Source organism: Gymnoscopelus braueri (assembly GCF_963280865.1).
Source record: "Gymnoscopelus braueri genome assembly, chromosome: 9".
In the NCBI taxonomy this organism is placed as follows: Eukaryota; Metazoa; Chordata; class Actinopteri; order Myctophiformes; family Myctophidae; genus Gymnoscopelus; species Gymnoscopelus braueri.
Window position 1 is genome coordinate 26,442,207 of NC_137610.1, and position 22,119 is coordinate 26,464,325.

Sequence of the window (22,119 nt, forward strand, 5' to 3'; positions counted from 1 at the left end):
TTGATCTTGTCTGACATTCACTTTTATTGTGTTAAATCTGGTTTTGGTTTATCAGCTGCTTGTCTTGTTTTCTGTTTAAACATCTTTTAAATTAAAAGGCAAACATTACACCATCATCGTCATCATCATCATGTTGAAAACCATGCAGCAGCATTTAAACATGAGGTCTACTGAGAGTCATACTATGTGTTCATTGTCAAAGTCTGCAATATCAAAATTAAAAGGAATCATAAAATGTTTTTTTTTGCCTGTTTTAACTTTTCTTTCTTTTTTTAAACACTTTTTGAAATTCGGCGCAATTCATGGTAAGCCGCACTCAGCTGATACATACATACATACGCCATGTCTAGTACAGTTGTGTGAATACAGAGGTTAACAACATGGAGGAAAAATAAATAAATAATGATGGAGACAGAACAACATATACAGAGAACAGAAGTGCATTTCCTATGCATGAGAACTGAAACGTAATCTTATATCCTATGCATCGCTCACTGTACGCCGGGATTGGTCTGGTTTCACACAGACATCGAAATGTTACATGTTGTCTAATACCAGTGGTTCTCAACCCCTTTTCTGGATCAGGGCCCACTTGGAAATCTCAAAAGTCTTTGCGGTTTATTTTTATGATCGGTCAATCGATTGCGACTGAATCAATGTGACATTATCATTCAAATCTTAAGTGTTTTGGCCAATTATTTGGGAGCCCACTTGCAATATCCTCACGGAGGTTTGAGAACCACTGGTCTAAAAAAATACAGAAAGATCCAGGAGAAAAACAGCAACTTCCTGCAGGAGGAAACGTAACAACTGACCGACCAATCAAGCCTTTCATCAGACTAGGCAACGACAATAACTGCAAATTCAGCGATGCTGAAAAAAACAAAAACAAATGCACTCGAAAATGACATCTTGACAGTGAACCCATAAAAGTTTACGAGTTCCCTTTTATGGGTCTGACATAATGCCCGGACCGTCCAGATCGCACTGGTCTGACGGCAAGGCAAAGAAAGCGCTATCAAGGCGTCTGGAGTCTGTTAGATTGAGCTTGAAGGACCAGTTTTTTGGAGTGAACAACAGCCTTAGCCACAAGCACAGTGACCCAAACCCCTTCGACACGCCAAATAAATACACTGGCCAATGCTACCGTCAAGTCAAATTCAGCACATCATACGAATGAAATGAGCCCCGCCTGAAGCGGTGAAAACAGCTCACCGGTGTCACTCACATGGCGTTTTCTATTGCATCTCGAAAATGTTTATGTACCATTAACACAGGTACACGCCAACTTAAGCTCACGGCTTTCCAATGCTTTCAGCCAGTTAACTCTACGATACTAGGCCAAGTTAATAAAACCTGAGTATGGAAAAAACAAAAACAATAACACACACACACACACACAAATGATCTGCCTTTATCACTAAGTCATAAAAACATTACTGTAGCAGCTAAAAAGAACAAAAACAAACTGGCTGAACATTGTGAGAGTCAAGAAAGGCAACTGAGATCCATTCTGGACCAAGACTGGACCACGAGGAACGGTCCTCAAGTCTACTGGGTCGCTGTCCAGCCTGCTTTCTAGTCAAGAGTTGTGCTGATCTAGAGTCACTTTACATTAAATATGTACACGAGTAAAGATGATTCTAGATTCTGCTTCCACTCTGCGAGGCTTCACGATTATGCATCAGAAATGTTCTGAGCATGTAGGAAGATGACAGCGGATGTTTTGATCTCGAATGACGCATATCATTAGAGCGTGTAGGACATGCGGGAACCGCACATGTTATTTTTTGACTGCCCATCCCGGATAGCTTAGTCGGTAGAGCACTCGCCTTTGGACCACAAGGTCATGTGGTCCAAAGCCTATGAGTAGCACGGCTTGGGTTCAGGAAGGTGTGCGGTAAGTACTGGGAGCTGATGGTAGGTGTTGCGTTCCACCTCAGCAATCCATCTACCAGGGGTCCAGCTTATTGAAACGGGGATAGAATCCTGCGTTCTTGGCTGATACCGACAATAAGCCTCCAAACGTACTTACTTACACTCCCACCCGCAGCAACTTAAAAAAACGTCCGCTCCCATGAAATTTGCATTGGGTCCCCAATGCAGGGCTCTTGCGTGTACCATTGACCATATTCACATGGTGGCCATTTTGAATCAAGGATCAATAGGGTTGTCACTCAATCACTCACACATGTACAAGCAGCGACATTTTGTTCTCCTGTCATGTTGTTCGGGGGTGGGGAACCCCACCTCCCTCTGACATGAGAACAAAATGGCCCATGTGTGAATATGGTCAATAAGATCTACCAGTATGTTGAAATAATTGAACTCCAAGCTCTCGTCAAGAAAGGCTCTGTGGGGAGTCAAAATCCAATGACAGGACGGACTAATGTGTGGACAAACTATGTGTCCCCTACCCAGATGTAAATTTCAATTCATTAACCACTGTGAAGCCGAACACTTTTTTTTTTTTACTCTTATGTACCTGTACACAAGACGTAACATTTAAGAACCTTGAACATTGAACCTTGAAACTCATTATAGGCGAAATGTTTTAAAAACATGTCAAAAACGTTCAAAACAACAATTTTCCAAAATAGCGAAAATAACAGATCTACAAGCTCACAACCCGTTGCGTTGCAATGCGACACGTTGTGAGCTTGAAGATCGACTATTTGTGTTATTTGTCGTAAAACAAAGTATATAGGGCTTACATTGTTAAGTTGAATGATGTCAGACTGCTAAAACTTCAATTGGTCTTAAAGGAGCACTTCACCCATTTTCAACCTAATCTTCATATAATTACTATTGTTCATTATAAAATGGCACAATTTACGGCATCTACTCTCCCTGTGTCTCATTGGTGGGCTGTGGACAGCTCAGAAACCTGCCTACCAATGACATCATTGATGGGAAGTTAGCATGCTAAAATAAAAGCCATTGTTCTTGCATAAATAAATTAAAGAGAGAGAGAGAAAAAAAAAGACTGACATTTAAATGTCATTTACAGGGTGGCTACCAATATAAAGAAAGTGAGTGCGTCTGTCTGTCTGTCTGTCTGCCTTCCGATGATGTCACTACTGTAGTAGGCAGGTTTCTGAACTGTCCACGGCACTCTGAGTCTGAGACACAGACCGAATATGGACAGACACAGTGCTGTCTTACAATGAGCATTAGTAAGGACCAATTATAATGAAGATAAGGTTGAAAATGGGTGACGTGGTCCTTCAATAGCTCAGGTCAAAAGGATGTGATCTCAGCCTTGCAGAGCACAAACATGGCACTCAAGTCTCTCCTCCCTTTCTGCCCTTCTAGCACATTAGTGGGTTATCAAGGCACCGGTGCTTACAGTCATGCAGAGAAAACATTTTGATCTGTGCACTACCCGTACCGAATCCCCCCTACTAGCCCATAATATATACACACGCACACACATAAAGCCCTCACAAAAATAAAACAGTGACAGTAATGTGTTAAAAAACACCTCTGTTTTCCTCTTAAATCGTCACCGTTTCTTTAACCATTAATTAACTTAGGAATAAAGCCCAACATTTATGCTTCTCTGTACAAACTTCAGGAGGAATATGCCTTTTTTTGTTAAAAGCAATTTCTAATGTTTTTTTTCCTTTTTCTATTTGTGTTTTTTTCTCTCTTTCTCTCACGGCAGGTCTATCACTTGATGGCTTTGTTGTTGAGCTGGAAGAGATCCAAAATATCCAGCATGGCCTGTTTGATGTTGGCACCAAAACGATGGGAGTCCTGAGACAGAGAGAGAAACATAATTTGAAAGCTGAAACAATGGACCAGAGGGGAAACTGAACTGAATCCATTGGTTCTCAAAGTGGAGTCCGGAGGGTTCCAGGGGGTCCCCAGCGAAATTAGTTAATGTAGCAGCACAATAATTTTATCCACTTTATCCATTTATACGTTGGCTATTAAAAAATAGCAGATCTACAAGCTTGTACAGCTGCTTTTTCTTAACATAAATCTTCTCTCCTGGCACGGGTCCGCGGCCAAATACATTATAATTTGGGGGTCCTTGGCACAAAAAAGTCTGAGAACCATTGCTGTACATATCGTTGCTGTCGGGCGCAAACATCGTATGCCCCAATGGATCCAATGTAGTCATTATTTACTCACAAGCTCTTACTTGCTCTTTACATACTTTTCATTGGTTCAATATATATAAAACCACACACTTAACCACTTAGAAAATAAAAAAAATAGCAAAAATAGGCGATCAACAATAGTAGATCTTCTATTTTTGCTAAAGCAGGCCTAGGCCATTAATTTACGAAAAAACTGAAAATGTTGAAATATGGAGTTTGAATGTTTCCGCCCGACAGCAGCATATGGGAACGGCATGGATCCATTGTGGATCTCTGACTTCATGTCACATATGAGATCACATACGAGAGATCCACTTTTCACAGGTTGTGAGCTTGTGGCCGATGTATCGAATATAGGGTTACAGTTGTTAAACCGTTGTTAAATTGTTAAAAAATACAGTTGTTAAATTTTTATGCTATATGAATTAATTTTGCTGGGGACCCCCTGGAACGCCCTAAAGGACCCCCACTTTGAGAACTGCTGTTATACGGCTAGACTCCTGCAAAACCGTGGCATAAAGAGCAGGCATGAGGGGAAATAAAACAGGTGCACTTACAGTTTCTGGGCTCGAGTGCTTGCTGGAGATGTGGAAGTTGATGAGGTTCTCGCCAACAATGATGTAGGAGACACCGTAGCCGTCATCAGCCACCTGGTGGATCATGAGGAAGACAGGAAGAGGGTTGGAAGGTTGAGTTGGGGGACAGTGGTGGACAAAGTACCCACGGACCCAAGTACTTGAGTCAAAAGTATAGATTCTCCATGACATGGATTAAAGAAAAATAAAATCTCATGACAATGAAACAATGTGAAAGGAGCCCCCCCAAACACACACACTAGCGCTGTTGCATAAACAATTAAAATAATATGTAAAATTATGATGTTTTTGGTCATATTGTTCCTGCTGTTCTACAGGTGAAGAAATCACAGATTGAGGCTTTATTTGATTTTATGAAATATCTGAGACCATGCTCCAAGAAGATGCCTTTGAACATATTGCTAGTTTGACCACTTCAAATGCTCTAATCTTAAAACAATAACCAAAGATAGGCTATCTACGCATTGAGAGCTTGTAGATTTTCAGTTATTGTTTCCTATAGAATCCAAATGACTGAAATCAGTCATGGCGACTGAGAACTTGAATCCATGTGATGATGATGATGATGATGATGTGAAGGGACAGGAGGTGTGTTCCGGTAAAACTCACCGGACCGAAGCCGCCTCCAGAGGACACGTAGTTTGGGTACTTGACCAGGTCAAACAGCTCCACCTGCTGCAGAGGAGTCTGACTGGTAGACAGCCTCCACGGCTCTGACAGCACCTACACACAAACACACACACACACACACACACACACACACACAGGCCTTTAGGCACAGCGCTTCGAAAACATTTTCATGTCAAGGACCCCCAAATTGATAAATTGCGCTGTCGGGGCAGAAACCTCTTATCTCCATATTTTAACTTTTTGTGTTTTTTTCTTAAATGAACGCCCTACTTGATCATACTACAGCGTCACACAACAGCATCAAAAGTAGCCGATCTACAAGCTCGAAACGCGGTGTGAAGCGATGTGTTTTGAGCTTGTCGATCTTCTTTTTCATTTGAATCCTGAAAAGTAACAGTTCTGGACATTCTGGTTTCCACCCGACAGAGACGATATGTATTTGGTCATGGACCCCCATCTTGAATTTTCGGGCCAGGGACCCCCAGAAGATTTGTGTTGTTAAAATCCCCACAATTCTTCCAATTCCGAATTGGCTACCCTGGCCTGCAGTTCTAGATGCTGTCCCCTGGAAGGCGCTAGAGCACACTGCACTACAGTGTAACAGTACAGCAGCACAAAATGACACATTCTGTAAGGTTTCAGTTATTGCAGCTGTTTTGTGTCCCAAAAGTGGTCATAATATTTTCTCCTTCTGTGGACACTATACAAAATATGCACAGAAGGGATGTTCACATTATATGAATTAATTAATTAAGTTAATTAACCGGCAGACACGTTAACAAGCAAAACAAGGACAACCTACAGGTGTTCACAGTAAATTTCAGTGTCACTTTACATCATTATCTTACATCATCTAGGAAACCTAATGTAGGAAATAGAAATGACTTGTGACAAGCTTTCAAGTGCAACCAGTCTCATCATTCTATGAGGAACTAGTCCATACCCGGGGATGTGAGCACTCAAAGTATTTGCAGACTTTGGGTTATGCACTGTGAGAGAGAGAGAGAAGTCTTTCTCCGCAGCCGGCTCGTATCATTTCTCAACTTGAAGATACTTGAAATAATGTACTTTCTGACCTGCGGTGAGATCGCACATAACACGCAGGAATGTCGAAGCGGCAGCGCTTGCCGACGCTCTGCTCCGTTGTATCAATGAATTAACAATGTACACACGCCAACGTTATTAGTGAGTGTGTGTGTGTGTAAGCCAAGTGTAGCCAGTGGCTCGCTAGAGAGATCCCATAGCTGCGGGGCTGTAACCATGACGACAGATCTCATAGGCCGAACTCCAAATCTCTGGTGCGCTATTAAACGGCTTAACTTTTGGGGAAGTGAAAGACAGGCTTCCTCTCGGTGTGCATATGCTAATGGCCAATGCCCATGTGCAAGTGGCTGTGACTGACTGACGGACAGAGGTTTCCTTTTGATATGTAGGATAGTTCCGAAGTTATTGTATGTATATTCCATTTTGTATATATATTCCAGATGAGTAGCAACAGCAGCAGCCAGTATGGTAGTAGTGTACTGTACCTCCTTCAGGAAGGCAGAGTCCTCTCCCAGGTACTTGGAGATCACGTAGAGGCAGAAGAGGTGGCGGTCGATGCCCATCCCCGTCATGGCCAGACGGTACAGGTTCTGGTGCTTCTCTGCTGCGTCCTTCAGCAGCTTCATGCACTCTTCTTTCTGGAGATTCACACAAAAACACAACAGGTGAGAGAGGATGATGGTGGTGTGATAGAAAAGAGGAAGGTTGTCGTGACTCGTTTGAATCCTCCTCTCCAGCTGTCAGGTGAAGCCATTCTGCGTTCTACTTCTGCACTATGCTTGGCAACGCCTTTTTACATAAAAACCATGAGAAAGAAAAATACAGGAGAAATGACGCAAAAGGCGACTCCAACGCAAAATATTGTCACCTTTAAAATAAGAAAAAAAATATATAATATATAAGTTGAGAATAGTTTTTTGTCAGCTGACCAATCGCATAAATTCTGTCTGTCGTCTCCAGAATGCTGACCCAACCCTCCAACAAGTCTCCAAATTGCCTGGAGTAAGCTTTAAAAAGGGCTTCATCCAGATCCAATTAACACTAGGCTTTACAAAAAAACGAGAACTAACTGAAACTACAATGTGTGTTTACAAAATGTGTTAGTTTTGCAAACAAACTAAAAGGTTGTAGTCGTTTCATTTTTCATGTTTGGCAATTTTCCAAAAAAAATCTTAACTTTTTGAACGTCACACCTGTCAAATACACCGAACTACAATGAAAAAAGGAACACTAAAACAAATTATACTAAAACTAAGCCACTATACTATCTAAAAAATTAAAAATAAAACTCAAACAAAAATAATAATAATAATAAATGCAAAACTATAACAACCTTTCCCCGCACCCTAATTTATGCTTCATCACGTGACAGCGTCGCGCGCCGAAAATAGCCGACCTACAAGCCCACGACGCAACTTCTAGGGCGGCTATTTCCGATGAGCGACACCGTCGTGCAAAGTACGAATGGGTCTAACGGCTGCTACAGGGGAGATGTGGTGATGCTCCTGGGAGAGGCTTACCGTCTCGTCTCCGAGCATGGCGCGGACGAAGGCACACGTCTCCATGGTGCAGGAGCGCACCGTCTCTGTGCGTCCCTCTCTGAACAGACGGGTCATGGAGGCCTCGTACGTCAGGCAGAACTTCCCCTTGTCCTGTAGCAAGACAACCCCCAGTTATAAACCCATGATATCGTTGCTATCGGGCAGAAACCTCTTATCTCCATATTTTTTTTTTTTTTTTATTAATGCCCTACGCCTACGTGATCATTCTACAGCGTCACACAAAAGCATCATAAGTAGCAGATCTGCAAGTTCGAGCTTGTCGATCTGCTACTTTTGCTATCTTTGAATTTTAATCCTGAAAATTAAGTTGTTTTCGACAGACAGAGACGATACTATACATGCACTGACAAAGCAAAGCCCTGGCACAAAAGGGGGAATATATAACAAAAGCAAACATATATCGCTATCGGTTATCAGCCAAATTATTGCTATTTCAAACATCGGCCCTGAATTTCCACATCGGTCCACCCAAGTCAAGTCAGTATGGTAGCAAAAGTTACCAAAGTTACCATAATAGACCTCTTGCAGAGACTTTAAACTTGCTTGAGATGGGTAATCCAACATAGTATAAAGTTAAAGTTTGTTGTAGTGAATTTGGTCAAATCTGCATCAATTTGCAACAATTATAGTACGATTTAGGCATTTAGCAGACGTGAATCCAGAGCGATTTACAGTAAACAAGGGGAACACAAGGTAATACATCAAATGCATAGATATAATAATCTAGGATCATAGGTAAACCAATAATCTATCATCAGTCTAAACAGTATAATATTTAAAAAAAAGGATAATCTGTCCATTTAAACTACAGTATACAAACTATAGGATGCCAGGTCTACAAATGAACCTGGCATCTGTTTGATAACGAGCTAATAACAAGATGTAGAAGCAGTGTGAAGCAGTGTATTTGTGTGTTGTTGAGTGAAATGACTGTAGTTCCATACATACCCTGAAGTGGGCGAGCTGCAAGGCAAGCTGGATGAAGGCGTCGGGGCTGGTGCGGCACTTCTTGATCAGGCCCTTGCCAAAGTCGTTAAAGGGGAAGATGTGAGAGTCCACGTCGTCTGCCAGATTCCTGGCCAAGGTCAGAGAGCTCTGAATCACCTCCTGGCACTGTGGAGGGGAGAGGTGTAGGGTGGCATGGGAGAGCGTTAACCACGTGAACCCCAACGCCCCCATTCTGAGGGGGGGAATGTTCGCCAGAAATAGCAGATCAACAAGCTCACAACGTGAGCTTGCATGACACGTTGTGAGCTTGTAGATCTGCTATTTTCTGCCGAAGAGATTCAGTGTAGAAGGAACAGCATTTTGGTTTTTGATATTAATGCATTGCTTGTATTGACATTTTCCCCAAAAATGTAAAGATTTTCCTGAACTTTTCAACAAATATCAATAATAGTGAAAATAGATCTACAAACTCACAAAGCCTTGCATCGTGACATGTTGTGAGCTTTAGATTGTAGATCGGCTATGTGTGTATTTAAACTGATTTATTTATATTAACAACTTTTGCTGGGGACCCACTGGAATCCCCTCAAGGACCCCATTTTGAGAACCACTGCTGTAAATGACTTGACTAATTATGTAAGAGTAAGACTCACTCACATACTGTAGGACTTTTACTGACAACCGTCATGCACATGGCTAAACCTACCAGCAGAGGGCAGCCAAGGTCCAAATAACGGTCTCCAGTAATAAGTACTCACATTTTTTACTTGTATTGTGGCCTGTATTTAGAATAATGCACTGTAAAAGTACAAAAGTATTGGCATCAAAATATACTTAAAAGTACTAAAGTAAAAGTGCTATTAAGATTTTTCAAAATGTGTCAAACTTTTTCAGAAATAGCACTACAAGTAAACAATTGTAGATAGAAGTATAAAATAGGGCTTAATTGGTTAATGTATGTTTTTAATAATAATTACAAAGTAACTCATAACTAAAGCTGTCAAATAATTGTAGTGGAATAAAAAGTACAATATTTGCCTCTGAGATGTGGTGGAGTTAGAAGTATAAAGAATTGGAAAAATGCAAATACCTCAAAATTGTACTTAAGTACAGTACTTGAGTATAAAGGTACTTAGTTACTTTGCACCAGTGTGTTGTAGCAGTTTCCTACCTCAGCAGGGATGTCCCACTGGAGCCTCTGGGGACCAGGCAGGTTGGAGTGGGGTTCCCCGTGGCAGTGACCCTCCTCAGTGTATCCCAGTTTGATGGGGTCCATGGAAAGCACATGCTGAAATACGCGAAGGTGTGTTTATATGATTGCCCTGATAGTCGAGTTGTTTATATAGCACATTTCATACAAAACATCTCTCAATGGGTCTGCCACCAAAATGTTGAATGGCCTACCAAAAGACATAAAGGTCCTCGACTCCCTACCCAAACTCAAAACTAACCTAAAGTAATTCCGGTCATGTTAATAAAGCATTCAAGGAATCAATCAAATAGGACAAACTCAATGCGCTTCAAAATAACAGAAAATGGTCAAAACGGTCAACACAAAATACATACACAATTACAACAAAAAAAAATATTCACACTGCAATAAAAAGAAGTAAGATAATGGCACACTTTCACAAGCTAAAAGCTTGTGAAAATAGTTTTAGCCTGCTTTTAAAAGAGGACACTGTCGTAGCAGACTGACATAGATCAACTGAGCACCTGGTATAGAATTCCATAGAGTGGAACCATAGTGACTGAAAGCGCCATAACCTGATTTAGGCACAGTGTCCACTAGGCTTTTTCCCCCAGCTGAAAACGCCCTCGGGTGACGTATGTCCCTGCCCACCACTAGTTTACTAGACAAAAGGCACTGCCACATACCTCCCAGAGATGTCCAATGATTGGAGCATCTGCCCACGAGTGCTCTGCGTTCAGTCCCATGGTACCGTTCTTGAACACGATGAGGTTGAAGGACTTATCAAACCATCTGAAAGTAGAAAGAGTTCATTTTGAACCATATACTGTATGCCAAGGGTACTCACACATTTTCATGTGAAGATTTGTGTTGTTTAAAAAAATTAATTGTTATAATAAATGTTCAAAATGTTTCAAAAATAGCTTATATACAAGCTCGCAACGCATCGCGATATGACGTGTTGTGAGCTTGTAGATCATCTGTTTTCGAATAGCCAAAGTATAAAATAGGGTTGAATTGATTTTGATGCTACATTAATACATTTAGCTGGGGACCCCCTCAAGGACGCCTGGGGGTCCCCGGACCCCACTTTGAGAACCACTGCTGTATGCTTTTGAGGAAAAAAAAGGACAAATTAAATCCAGTTCATCGTGACCACAGACGTACCTGTCATAGCACTTTCCATGAAGCAGAGACTTGGCATAGCAGTCCAGTGACTTGACGGGGTTGTCCGCCTCATAGCGCTGCTCGGTGTCGTCCAGGGTTACGAAGAAGGCCGCCTTCTCGATGATGTCCAGAGACTGCTTATTCTTACCGCGGATGAAGTAGTCGTCACGAGCCTTGGCCCATGGAGTTCTGCAAGGCGTTAACAGAGAACACCGACAAGTAAACCAACAAGCAATGAGATGACGGGCCATATTTTCGCCGGTGCTTTACCCATTGTCCTTAAACGTCTTTGCCATTTTTAAAAAAAACTATTTTTAAAAACATTTTAAAATAGTTCAAATAGCCAATCTACAAGCTCACAATGTGTCGATGTAGATCGGCTAGTTGAACTATTTGAAAATGATTTAAAAAATAGTAAAAAATGGCAAAGAAGTTTAGGGATAATGGGTAAGGCACCGGCGAAAAGAGGGCCCAAAGTCTTGTATTTATCCTGTTGGGGGAGATTCAGTCACCAAAGAAAGCACAGCAGTTAAGCTAGTTACAGGACAAGAAAAGTACTGTAGATACAGCATGGTAAAATACATCACACTAAAAGAAACACCATCAATTAATGAACAATATACACTATACACACTCTTAACAGTGCATGCATAATGAAGGACATAAAAAGAGAACACACAGTAAGCGTGTCAGATGTCCTGTAATGAACAGTTGTTAATTCCCCGCAAAGTCTATTGAATGAGCCGAGTGACCATCATTTGCCTCATTATCCATCTTCATAGTTAATGGCTCCCAAGGGGAAACACAACACAAAAGACTTACAGTCTTTTGCGTTTCCCCTTGGGGAAGATAAATCTATCATTAATCAATATTAATCAATATCACTGTTGATTCAGCGAGGTTACCAAAAGTACAGACCCAACAGCACAATGCAGAATATTTGAATGAAGCATCTGTGTGTGGACTCTGAACGGGGGGGGGGGGGGGGGGGGGTCTTAACAAATCCCCCCTGTTAACCACCAGTCTTTCCAGGAGGAGGAAAGCCTGGTTTTCATTCCGAACTGACCAGTGTGATCCGGTCTAGGCCACCCCTACTAGAAAGTTGTTAGAACTTTGTTACTGTCCACCACTGATGGCAAGTTTAACAACATTAAAAGAAAACAAGCTTAAGTACAAGCTTACAGCACTTAAAAGTAAATGTACTTAATTTTTTTTTTAAATGTACTTCATTACTGTCCACCACTGTAGGGCCCCCCCCCACACACCTTTCTCCAGCAGTGAGCGCAGCCAGCTTCTCCTCGCCTTCCTGGGGCTCCGACTCGTCCGCCAGTATCCTGGCCATCTGCTGTTCGATCTCCCTTGGCAGGAGCAGGCGGCCGTCGTAGAACATCCACACCTTGAAGTAGCGTCCCTTGTGGTACACGGCGATGTGCTTACTCTCGTTCACGTGCTGAATCTCATCTGGTGACAGAAAGACAACAGTAGGTGGAGGAAGACATGGCGGGTGGAGGGGTAAAGATGTACGACTGTGAATACACTTTATTTTTTTTCTTCCCCCCCTACTCTCCTATAACTAAATACAATCTGTGAATGAAGCTTAATAAATAATAAGAAGAATAATTAATAATTCTGAAGGTACTATGGGGGCAGGACCTCAGAGGATATTGTCGCTGTCGTGTGGAAACCATGTCCAAAACTGTTAAGGTAGGGTAAGTGATTTTCTTTGGTTAAAATAAGTGTTAAATAGCTCTATATTGTGATAGTACTCATTGCTATAGAGTGTTTGTTCAGTACAAGGAGTCTCCTTGTCTCTCCAGCTCTTTATAAAACAGAAAAAGCATTTTCGTTTCAGTTTCAGTTTCATTTCCAATTTTATCCAATCAGGATAGCGAACTCAATCAGGATATAGATTAAACAAGTGAAATGGGAAGTGATGACAGTAAGAAATGAGCAGGCAAAATTGGAACTGGAACACTATAAAAATGAAGCTTAAAAATGGGTACTTTCTCCTGATTGGCTGAGATTTTGACACCTACCGGAAAATGTATTTTCTTTTTATTAAAGAGCTGGAAAGACGGGGAGACTCCTGTTACTGAACAAACACTCTAGTCTATAGCAATGATTACTATCATAATATAGTGCTTTAACCTTTTAACAAAATACTTTCTGTTTTAACCCAAAAATATCACTTACCCTACCTTTAAATGGACAAAAGAAAACTTTTCATTAGTTCAATATTTATAAAAACCCACAGACTACTTTTTTGTGATACTCTAGTATAGTATCACAAAAAAGTATAGGGCATTAATTTACAAAAAATCTAGGACGTAGAAATATGGAGATATGAGGTTTATGTCCGACAACGACGATATGCAGATGTCACAGGATTTCATACCACAGTCCGTGAACAAGATTTTGGTACCAAAAACTTTGATCATAAAATTTGGAGATAGAACAGAAATGACTCATTGTGATATTACCATTTTTCATGAAGTTATGTCATTTTTTTTAATTACTGATATTCATTTGAAAACAAAAAAAACTAAAAACATAAAAAGTAACTAAATAACAGTAAGTGACGATTAGACTAACCAATCCACAATGAATGTAAAGCATCTTAAAATGGGTAGGGTAGAGGGTGATGGATGGATGGGAGGGAGAGCGATTTGGGAAATGGGTTTTGGAATACAATGGGTTGGTGGTACAAATAATTGTTTGAGGAGCATCATTCATAACCATAGAAACAGAATAATTACACGTTTTTTGTTCTTTATTTGTTTGCTTTGAAACCCTCCAAAACATAATCATTTTTGCGATGCCCCAAGCATTCAAACAACCATTTGCCCTGTTACAGGTATGACAGGAAAAGAGTGTCTATGTTAATAGGAACAGTTTGGCCCCAAGAGCACAACGAGCTCGCACCCAGGTTAATGTAACGAGCTCGCAGCCTCGCACCCAGGTTAATGTAACGTGATCACACCTCACCCAGGTTAATGTTTAGCCTTTAGCCCTGTAATAATGAACATCTTACTGTAAAGGCCCAGTCGCCAATGTAGTTTCACCTGGAATGCAAGTCAGGGGGGCTGAGTGTAGACATTTTTTTTAAATCATACAAAAGTAACTGGGGAAAAAAGTTGCGGAAAGTTTTCCACTTAACCAGCGGTGTGAGGTCTATACTGCTGCCCACGCGTTTCGGTACCGTTTTTATTTTTTGACAGGAAATGGGGATAGAGATGGGGAATGACACGCAGCAAAGGTCATCGGGATTCGAACCCGCGACCCGCTGTCAGGCTGGCATTGCAGCCTAGGGTGCCTAGACCGCCACGCCACGGCTCAGGCCATTTCGGCACCGTTTTAATGCGACTTCAGCAACTTGTAATAGTCCAGTCTTTTTAGTGTTTTTTTTCATTTTTTCCCCCCATTTGGTGCCCTCCAGAGCTTGGTGCCCAGGGCTGCAGCCCCTAAAGCCTGTGCGTTAAGCCGTCTGTAACTCTGAGAGTGTACAAACGGAACGATGTTGAGAACCAGTGTGTAGTTAGATCATGCAACATGAGTCCTTAACAGACTGGCAGATCATGCTCAATGTTAGGTTAGCTCCTTGCAGAGGACTAACATATGAAGTGTTTGCTCAACTTTGGACTTGGACTCCTTGTTCCTTGACGCAATATACATCAATACATTTGAATATGGGTCAATCTAAATAATAAAATATGTCTCAACTATAATAAAAAGCCAGATATGACTGAGAAAGTTAAGATTGATGGTAAATGTTTAACACCTTTCAGATTCCTTAGATTGCAGATGTTATGCCTATCATGCTTCTGTATCATTTGATCCATAAAGTAGTGCTGAGCAATTAACAGGAATTATGGTTTATTTTCTAGGTTAAAAAAAACTAAGAAACATTGAAAACTGGATAATATGCTCTTCCCTCTTTTCTCAGAGCTCAGTGTGACTGTCAAAAAACCTATGGATTAAATGACATGCAGTGCATACTATTGACTGCAGAGGGCAGCAATACACCTTCCAGTGTCTAACCTGTAGGAATTATATTAAAGACTTTGTGGTTTCAAAATATTCAACACACACAGTTCCAAAAAACATAATCCATGAGAACATTTCTCCTGAAGATGTAATACTATTGTTATACAAATACTAATGTTGTAAAAATACAATTTCACTGGTCATATTCAACATAGAGGGGGAAAGAAAAATCCAAATTAAAAATTACTTTCCAATACAGTATATGGGGGTCTATTTTTATGTCAAAGCTAAAGTTTAGAATCAAAATTGATCTTTTGGTAGATGAGTCTAGAGGTAATGAAACCTGGGCAAATCATGTGGTTATTGGATTAAAACACTTAAATGAAATGCATTTTTTTTTACAATGTAGTTGCTTTCCTCTCTATGTGTACTTCTTTTCTCTTTGTATAACTCATGTGTATATATACCCATGCTACTTTTTTTGCGTTTCTGCTTCCTTTTCTAAATTGGGTCTTGTAATGTTAATTTTTCTAATAAAAAAATAATATCGATCCAATACCGAACTCGAAAACACTGCTCAGCGCTACCATGAACCCAAGACGATTTAGTAACATTTTGAGGTAGCTGGATGGTCTGTACTAGTATAGTGAGTTATATACTCATCACCGACCTTGAGCTTTTGCTATTTTCGGCATGTGACACAGCGCGCAATTAAGTGCAAAATCTGACATTTGTGTTCCTGCACTAAACGGCAATGTTTCATTCACATACAAAGATCAGTACTTGCCACGTCCATATGGACCAGCATGCATGCATCATTATTAATACTATTATTATAATTTTCATTCAGAGAGATCAGATCAATCTCAATTTTAGAATCGAAACGTGCAAAAAGGTGGTGGGGTTGGGCGACAGGAAGTGGTGGAGGGTAGGAATGAGGCGGTGGTGTTGCTACCTGTGTCTACACCTGGGGTGCGACTGGTGTTGAACATACGCTCGTATTGGGATGAGCACATGGGGATTGTGTTTAGGAGCATGAGCTGAAAGGCAAAAGGGGAGAGGAGTCAAACACAAGAGAAGATGACAACTAAAAACTAAAAACCAACCCACCCACCAGGAGAGCAGCGGAGGACAGGACACACACACCTAGAAAAAGAGGGACAGCGGCGCGGGTGAAAGAAGAGGAGGAGGAGAAGGATGAAGATTGGGTTGACAAGCAGCCCTAAAGGGTGGGGAGGGAAGGCCTCGGGAAAACTGCCAGGATGGGCGATGTGAGTGGAGGAGGATGGGGTCCAGAAACCCACCTCGATGCCAACAGCAGAGCCCTGAGAGCAGGCAGAGCATTCAAATTAACCTTAATTTTTTTTGGTGAAATTAAGTGCCTAATTTTGCATCTGCAAACAAAAGCAGAATTGCTCGTCACATTTTTGGCTGGGAGGGAGGAGGGGTTAGTCCCCCAAAACAGGTGGGTTCTATTCACGGCCGTGCTGGTTGACACCGAGTCCTAGGGGTCAGGGTTTCCATTTGGCTGGATGTCTGGGGGACACAGGGCGGGTGTCATGGGGTCACCGCTGGGCGTGGACCCTCCTCTTACCTGTTTCCAAACCAGGGACACGGGTGGAGTTAAACATCCGCTCCCACTGAGCCGAGCACAGAGGAACCCTGTTGGCCAGCAAGTATATCTAACGCAGCGTCCAGCCAAGAAACAAAACAGTAAAACAAGAGACAATGTTTACCCAGTGCACAGTGGGTGTATGTATGTATGTATGTATGTATGTATGTATGTATGTATGTATGTATGTATGCATGCATGTATGCATCAGAACCATGATGATTTCACTGTGCGTACTGTATGTTTGTATGTATACAAAAATGTACTGTATGTATACTTAAATGTATGTTTTTTTTTTAACATTTGGAAACATTCCGACAACATTTGGACTACTTTTGAAAATGTTCACCTATGAAAAATAGGAACGCCAGGGTGAAAGTAATTAAGTATGCACGACAGATATTGAAGAATTTGCATCGGCGGTGCATGTGTGTCTGTGTGTGTGTGTGTGTGTGTGTGTGCAGAATCTACAGTCCATTAATTTAAGCATCAAGCAAAGGAAGAAGTCGAGGAGAAGGGTTATGAAGTAGAGGGGTGTGTAACAGCATGGAAGAGGAAAATATCCTATTCAACATGCACAGAACTAGCCATGATCTCATGACCATAGTCCTTCATGCACAAAGCGCTCATGCAATGTGCCTTCAAATTACGCAAACGTCACAATCACAATCAACGCGCAAAACGGTTAACATAGAACACACACTGAAGCAACAGAAAAAAGCGAGCATACAGGGGACATAACCGCTCTCCTTGTATACCTAATGGACAGATATACAAACTGTGGGAAAGAGAACTTAAAAACATGGGAGAACTTAACAACATGGGAGATAATGGCAATGAGAAAAATGCATTTCACTGACGTCACAACACATCGTCTCTGTCGGGTGGAAACCTGTCCAAAACTGTGACTTTTCAGGATTCAAATACAAAAATAGCAAAAGCAGCAGATCGACAAGAGCCTGTGGATCTGCTGCTTTTGTGTGACGCTGTAGTATGATCAAGTAGGGCGTGAATTTACGAAAGAAAACAAAAGGTTAAAATACGGAGATAAGAGGTTTCTGCCCGACAGCGATAGACAAACTGTGGGAAATAACTTTCACAGACGTCACAACACATTCCTATGTGAGCGATAAAACATTTCCACAGGACCGATGTGGTCCAACTGAGTACACTTTTATAACAGGGCATGCACAATGATGCCGTTCATACTAGTCAAATGAATGTAACAGATAGAGCTAGGGCTGGGCGATACGACTTCAAATCAGTATCACGATTATTTCAAACTTATAAAATATAAGAGAGAGAATCTGCTTCTCGATGAATCGTTTAACCTGCATGAGCAAGATAAAGATTACAATTTCCGTTTTAATATATTGTCAGTTAATTGCCTAGCCCTTTTAATCAAATGAATGGGAGAGATAGAGATGTAGAAAGAGAGTGAGAGAGAGAGAGAGAGAGAGACACTGTACTCACTGGTTTGATCTGGGCTCTGTCCAGCTTCCTTCTATAGAGCATAATGGCGTGGATGGCATTACCTGCTCTGGCAGCCTGGACGGACGTGGGGAACACATACAGGAAGTCCTGCAAAAAACAAACAAAGGAGAGGCTTTTCATTTCAAGCAAAACCCATAACTCTTTAGAGAGCACAAATGGAACCCATTTGTCGTCGACCAAAGAAATTCTTAGTCAACTAATTGTCAGGAATTAGGTGACTAATCGATTAGTTGTTTCACCCAAAAATCTTAAAAATGGTGTTTGTTGCATACAGTCATACAAAGACTAGCCTTTTCAGGTGAGTGAGGTTGAGAGCTGAACATTCTAATGGTGATTTCACAATGACCATTGGCTAGTTAGTTATAGACAAGCAAAATTAAAGTGTCATATCTAGTAGAGTTTACAAGAGATATGAATGGAAGCAAAAGGAAAAAAAAGGTAAGCCACCTAACAAAGTCTTGGTCAACTAAGATCAAACTGACCGATTAATCGACTATGAGGGAAGGACAGCCCTAGTTCTTAATTTAGATCAGTAGCATACGTGCATAAACCATGGCCTGCAATGTGTCCTGCTATTCCAACCATGTGAGGAGTTGTTCCACTGACGTCCACACTCACGTTGTCCACCTGAACTGGCAGCTGCCTCTTAAAAGGACTGCCAGTCTGAGCGCTAATCTAACGTTGTGTTTAACCTTGCTACAGTCACTGAGCAGGCAGACCTGTCCCAGACACTTGAGTCAGAAAAGAAAAACCAAAAAACGATGACTAGCATGAATGCCTACCCACGCACGCACGCACGCCCACAAGCGTCTGTGTCTCCGTGAACAATGACCCATGCCTGGTGTGCTACTGTTAACAGTGCAGTCTACTGTCTGCCTCCTTCAGACACAGAACCAAAGTCTCACATCAGATGACATAATAGAGTGCTCTCAATGCAAGACAGTTGCTATGGATATGGGTGGGTGGGTGGGTGGCTTCTCTGGGTCAACAAACACAGCTCTTCTTATTGCACAAATTAAAAGTCAAGGTGGAAAAACGCTGCAACTGTAAACACGCACCAACCCAGGTGATGAGCAATTCCCATGCTAGTAGGTCTTCAGTTATAATGAGCCCTCCAGGGGGACTCTTGTGATGTACTGTAGCCCCATTCCTGACATACTATAGTGAAGTGGATTATGAATAAGGCAGAATAATGCTGCGTTCACACTGGCAGCTACAAAGCTACAGGCTACCATTCATTTTCAATGGAAGCCAGGCTCACTCATCTGACACATGTTGACGCCACAAAGTGTGTTGATCAACACCTCAACAGCGACTCGGCGATATATGCTGCGTCACTTTGCATCTTTTGTAGCTGACAGTGAACAGAGCATAAGAAAAAAATAAGGCAGCCGGGAGCACGCACTGGCCTAGCGGTCCAGGCGCATACCACATATAGGCTGTAACGCCGACGACCTTTGCTGCGTGACACTCCCTGTCTGTCTCTCTCTCCCTGTTTAATGTCTATCTCCACTGTGTACTATCAATAAAGGCAGAAAAGCCCTCCCCCCCACCCCCCCAAAAAAAAGAAGAAAATAAACAAATAAGGCAGCCAACTTCACCAAATGAACAGTGTATAGTAATAATGTACTGTCTGTGTCTCGGTAATGACCCAGACACAGACTTCATGCAGTGAAAACAGCCATACATATAGGGTGAGAAGTCTTACCATGGCATAATAGTTGCTGTTAACCATGATGGGCCCACGGCCGCGCAGGTAGATGTACTCTTCCCACCAGTCACTGACCTGAGAGCCACAACAAGAAAAGAAACATGACCCCATCAGTCACATGGGGGATTTGTTGTTTTCATACCGTCACCCAGAAACCTCTAATGTCCAAAACAGTTACTTTTTTTTTTTTTTTACCCGTGTTCCAATAGATCCTAATGTAGTTATTAATTAGTCACAAGCTCTTATTAATACTTTTCATTGGTTTAATATTTATAAAACCCACGATCAGACTAAACTGTCACTTTCACTTTATTTTCAAGAATAGCAAAAATAGATGCGATGCGTTGTGAGCCATTTTTGCTACTTTAGTGTGACACTGTAGTATGACGAGGTAGGGCATTAATTTACAAAAATAATACGAAATTGAAATGAAATTATGGAGTTACAAGGTTTCTGCCTGACAGCAACAATATTCTACGCTAATCTGTGAGCAAAGTATGAGCAACAGCGTCATTTAGAAGCGAATAAAAAAAAACTTCCAAACTTACGTAGTTGGACGCCCACCAGGACTTGAGTTTGAGGTACCACTGTAGTCTGGGTCCCAGGGTCTTCTCAAAGTCCTTAGCCAGGCCCTCCATGCGAGCATACTGGTCATCATCCATCAGAGGGCGGGCTGACTCCAGGTACTGCAAAAACGCGTTCAATTAGTTTAGTGAAGACAATGAGCTGAACACAAAGAGCTCAACTCAACCGGTTTAATGACAGATGAGCAGATCGGCCAGAAAAACTGGCCATGTCTCGGCTTTGTTTTCTTGGCAGATAATAATCAGTGGACAGATTTGTGTTTAGTTGTTAATACCCTAGGCAACAATATCCTTCCATCCCTCCCCCCCTGGGTTTCTAATTGAAAGCCTACCCTGAGTTTATCTCGCATGGTTTAATCACATGCTTGGGTTTGAAAAACTCAACATGAACCTTGTTCATGTCTGTTGAGCTGTGACTCTGGATATTCTCAAGTAGAGAGTGGTGTTTGGTTTCTTTAAATAAGAGCTTTGGCAATACACAAGTGATCGGATTACTCAGGTCCATCTTTAGCGGGAAAAAAGGGCTGCCATGAAAAACACAAGACTGAATTCCACAACATCTTCCAATAAAAACAGAATAATACCCTTTTTGATTGATGACACCACATGGGCTATTATTAGCCTACTCGTGACAAAATGATTTGTCATTTTTACAACTACAAAGGGATACAGAGTGCAGAAAGGACAAAAGATGAGTTAAATCAATATGATGACTAGGCTCTTTTCCAAGCATGGCTCACATGCTATCCTCTCCCTGCAGGCAGTGGTGGACAGTAACAAAGTACTTTTACTTGAGTACTGTACTTAAGTACAATACATTTTGTATATGTACTTAACTTGATTATTTGCAGTTTTGGATACTTATGACAATCTCAAAGTTAAATATTGTACTTTTGATTCCACTACATTTCTAATAAAGGAAGAAAGTACATTATGAATAAACTTAAACCCTATAATGAAAATAGCAGATTTATAAGCTCACAACGCATCAATATCTTTCGAAAATGTCTGGAAAATCTTTATATAACTTATAACTTTTACTTTTGAATACTTAAGTATTTTTTAAAGCATGTACCTTTGAACACTTAAGTATTTTTTTTAATCAAGTACTCAAGCACTTTAACGTTTTAAGTACAAATTTGACAGAGCAACGTTCACTTGTACTGGAGTAATAATTGACCAGGAGTATCTATACTTTGACTCAAGTACTGGGGTCGGTTGAGTACTTTGTCCACCATTGCCTTTAGGTGACAGTACAGGTGGAACTCACTCTTCTGCAGGTGTCCTTGACAGGAGGGACAGGCAGTCGAGGCAGGGAGTTCTGGAAGCTGTACAGCATGGGCTTCCTGCCAGAGAACAATTTCACCAACACCTGAAAGAGCACAGCAGGGAGGGGGAGACAAGGAGAGAGAAAAATAAATGGAGGGGTTAAATTAGCCTTCGCATAATAACCTATATTTGACAACATGTATTTTGCTGTGGACCG

The 22,119-nt window shown here is 41.4% G+C and overlaps 1 protein-coding gene across 3 annotated transcripts in view; it reads right to left on the reverse strand.

Annotated features, from left to right (window-relative positions):
- The window catches only part of cpt1ab (carnitine palmitoyltransferase 1Ab (liver)), a 36,074-nt gene continuing 13,955 nt past the window's right edge, over positions 1 to 22,119 (reverse strand). For 2 of the 3 annotated variants that reach the window (XM_080436834.1, XM_080436836.1), the window contains 15 exons: positions 21,904 to 22,005; positions 20,598 to 20,735; positions 20,047 to 20,124; positions 18,318 to 18,425; positions 16,827 to 16,914; positions 12,514 to 12,709; positions 11,249 to 11,437; positions 10,768 to 10,873; positions 10,061 to 10,177; positions 8,890 to 9,054; positions 7,900 to 8,031; positions 6,865 to 7,017; positions 5,315 to 5,428; positions 4,667 to 4,759; positions 1 to 3,759 (listed from right to left, as the gene is read on the reverse strand). In XM_080436834.1, the coding sequence (XP_080292960.1) occupies positions 3,673 to 3,759; positions 4,667 to 4,759; positions 5,315 to 5,428; positions 6,865 to 7,017; positions 7,900 to 8,031; positions 8,890 to 9,054; positions 10,061 to 10,177; positions 10,768 to 10,873; positions 11,249 to 11,437; positions 12,514 to 12,709; positions 16,827 to 16,914; positions 18,318 to 18,425; positions 20,047 to 20,124; positions 20,598 to 20,735; positions 21,904 to 22,005 (1,866 nt within the window). In that variant the 3' untranslated portion in view covers positions 1 to 3,672. Of the gene's footprint in view, positions 3,760 to 4,666; positions 4,760 to 5,314; positions 5,429 to 6,864; positions 7,018 to 7,899; positions 8,032 to 8,889; positions 9,055 to 10,060; positions 10,178 to 10,767; positions 10,874 to 11,248; positions 11,438 to 12,513; positions 12,710 to 16,187; positions 16,273 to 16,826; positions 16,915 to 18,317; positions 18,426 to 20,046; positions 20,125 to 20,597; positions 20,736 to 21,903; positions 22,006 to 22,119 lie in introns of all 3 variants that reach the window. The other variant, XM_080436835.1, reaches the window with a different exon arrangement.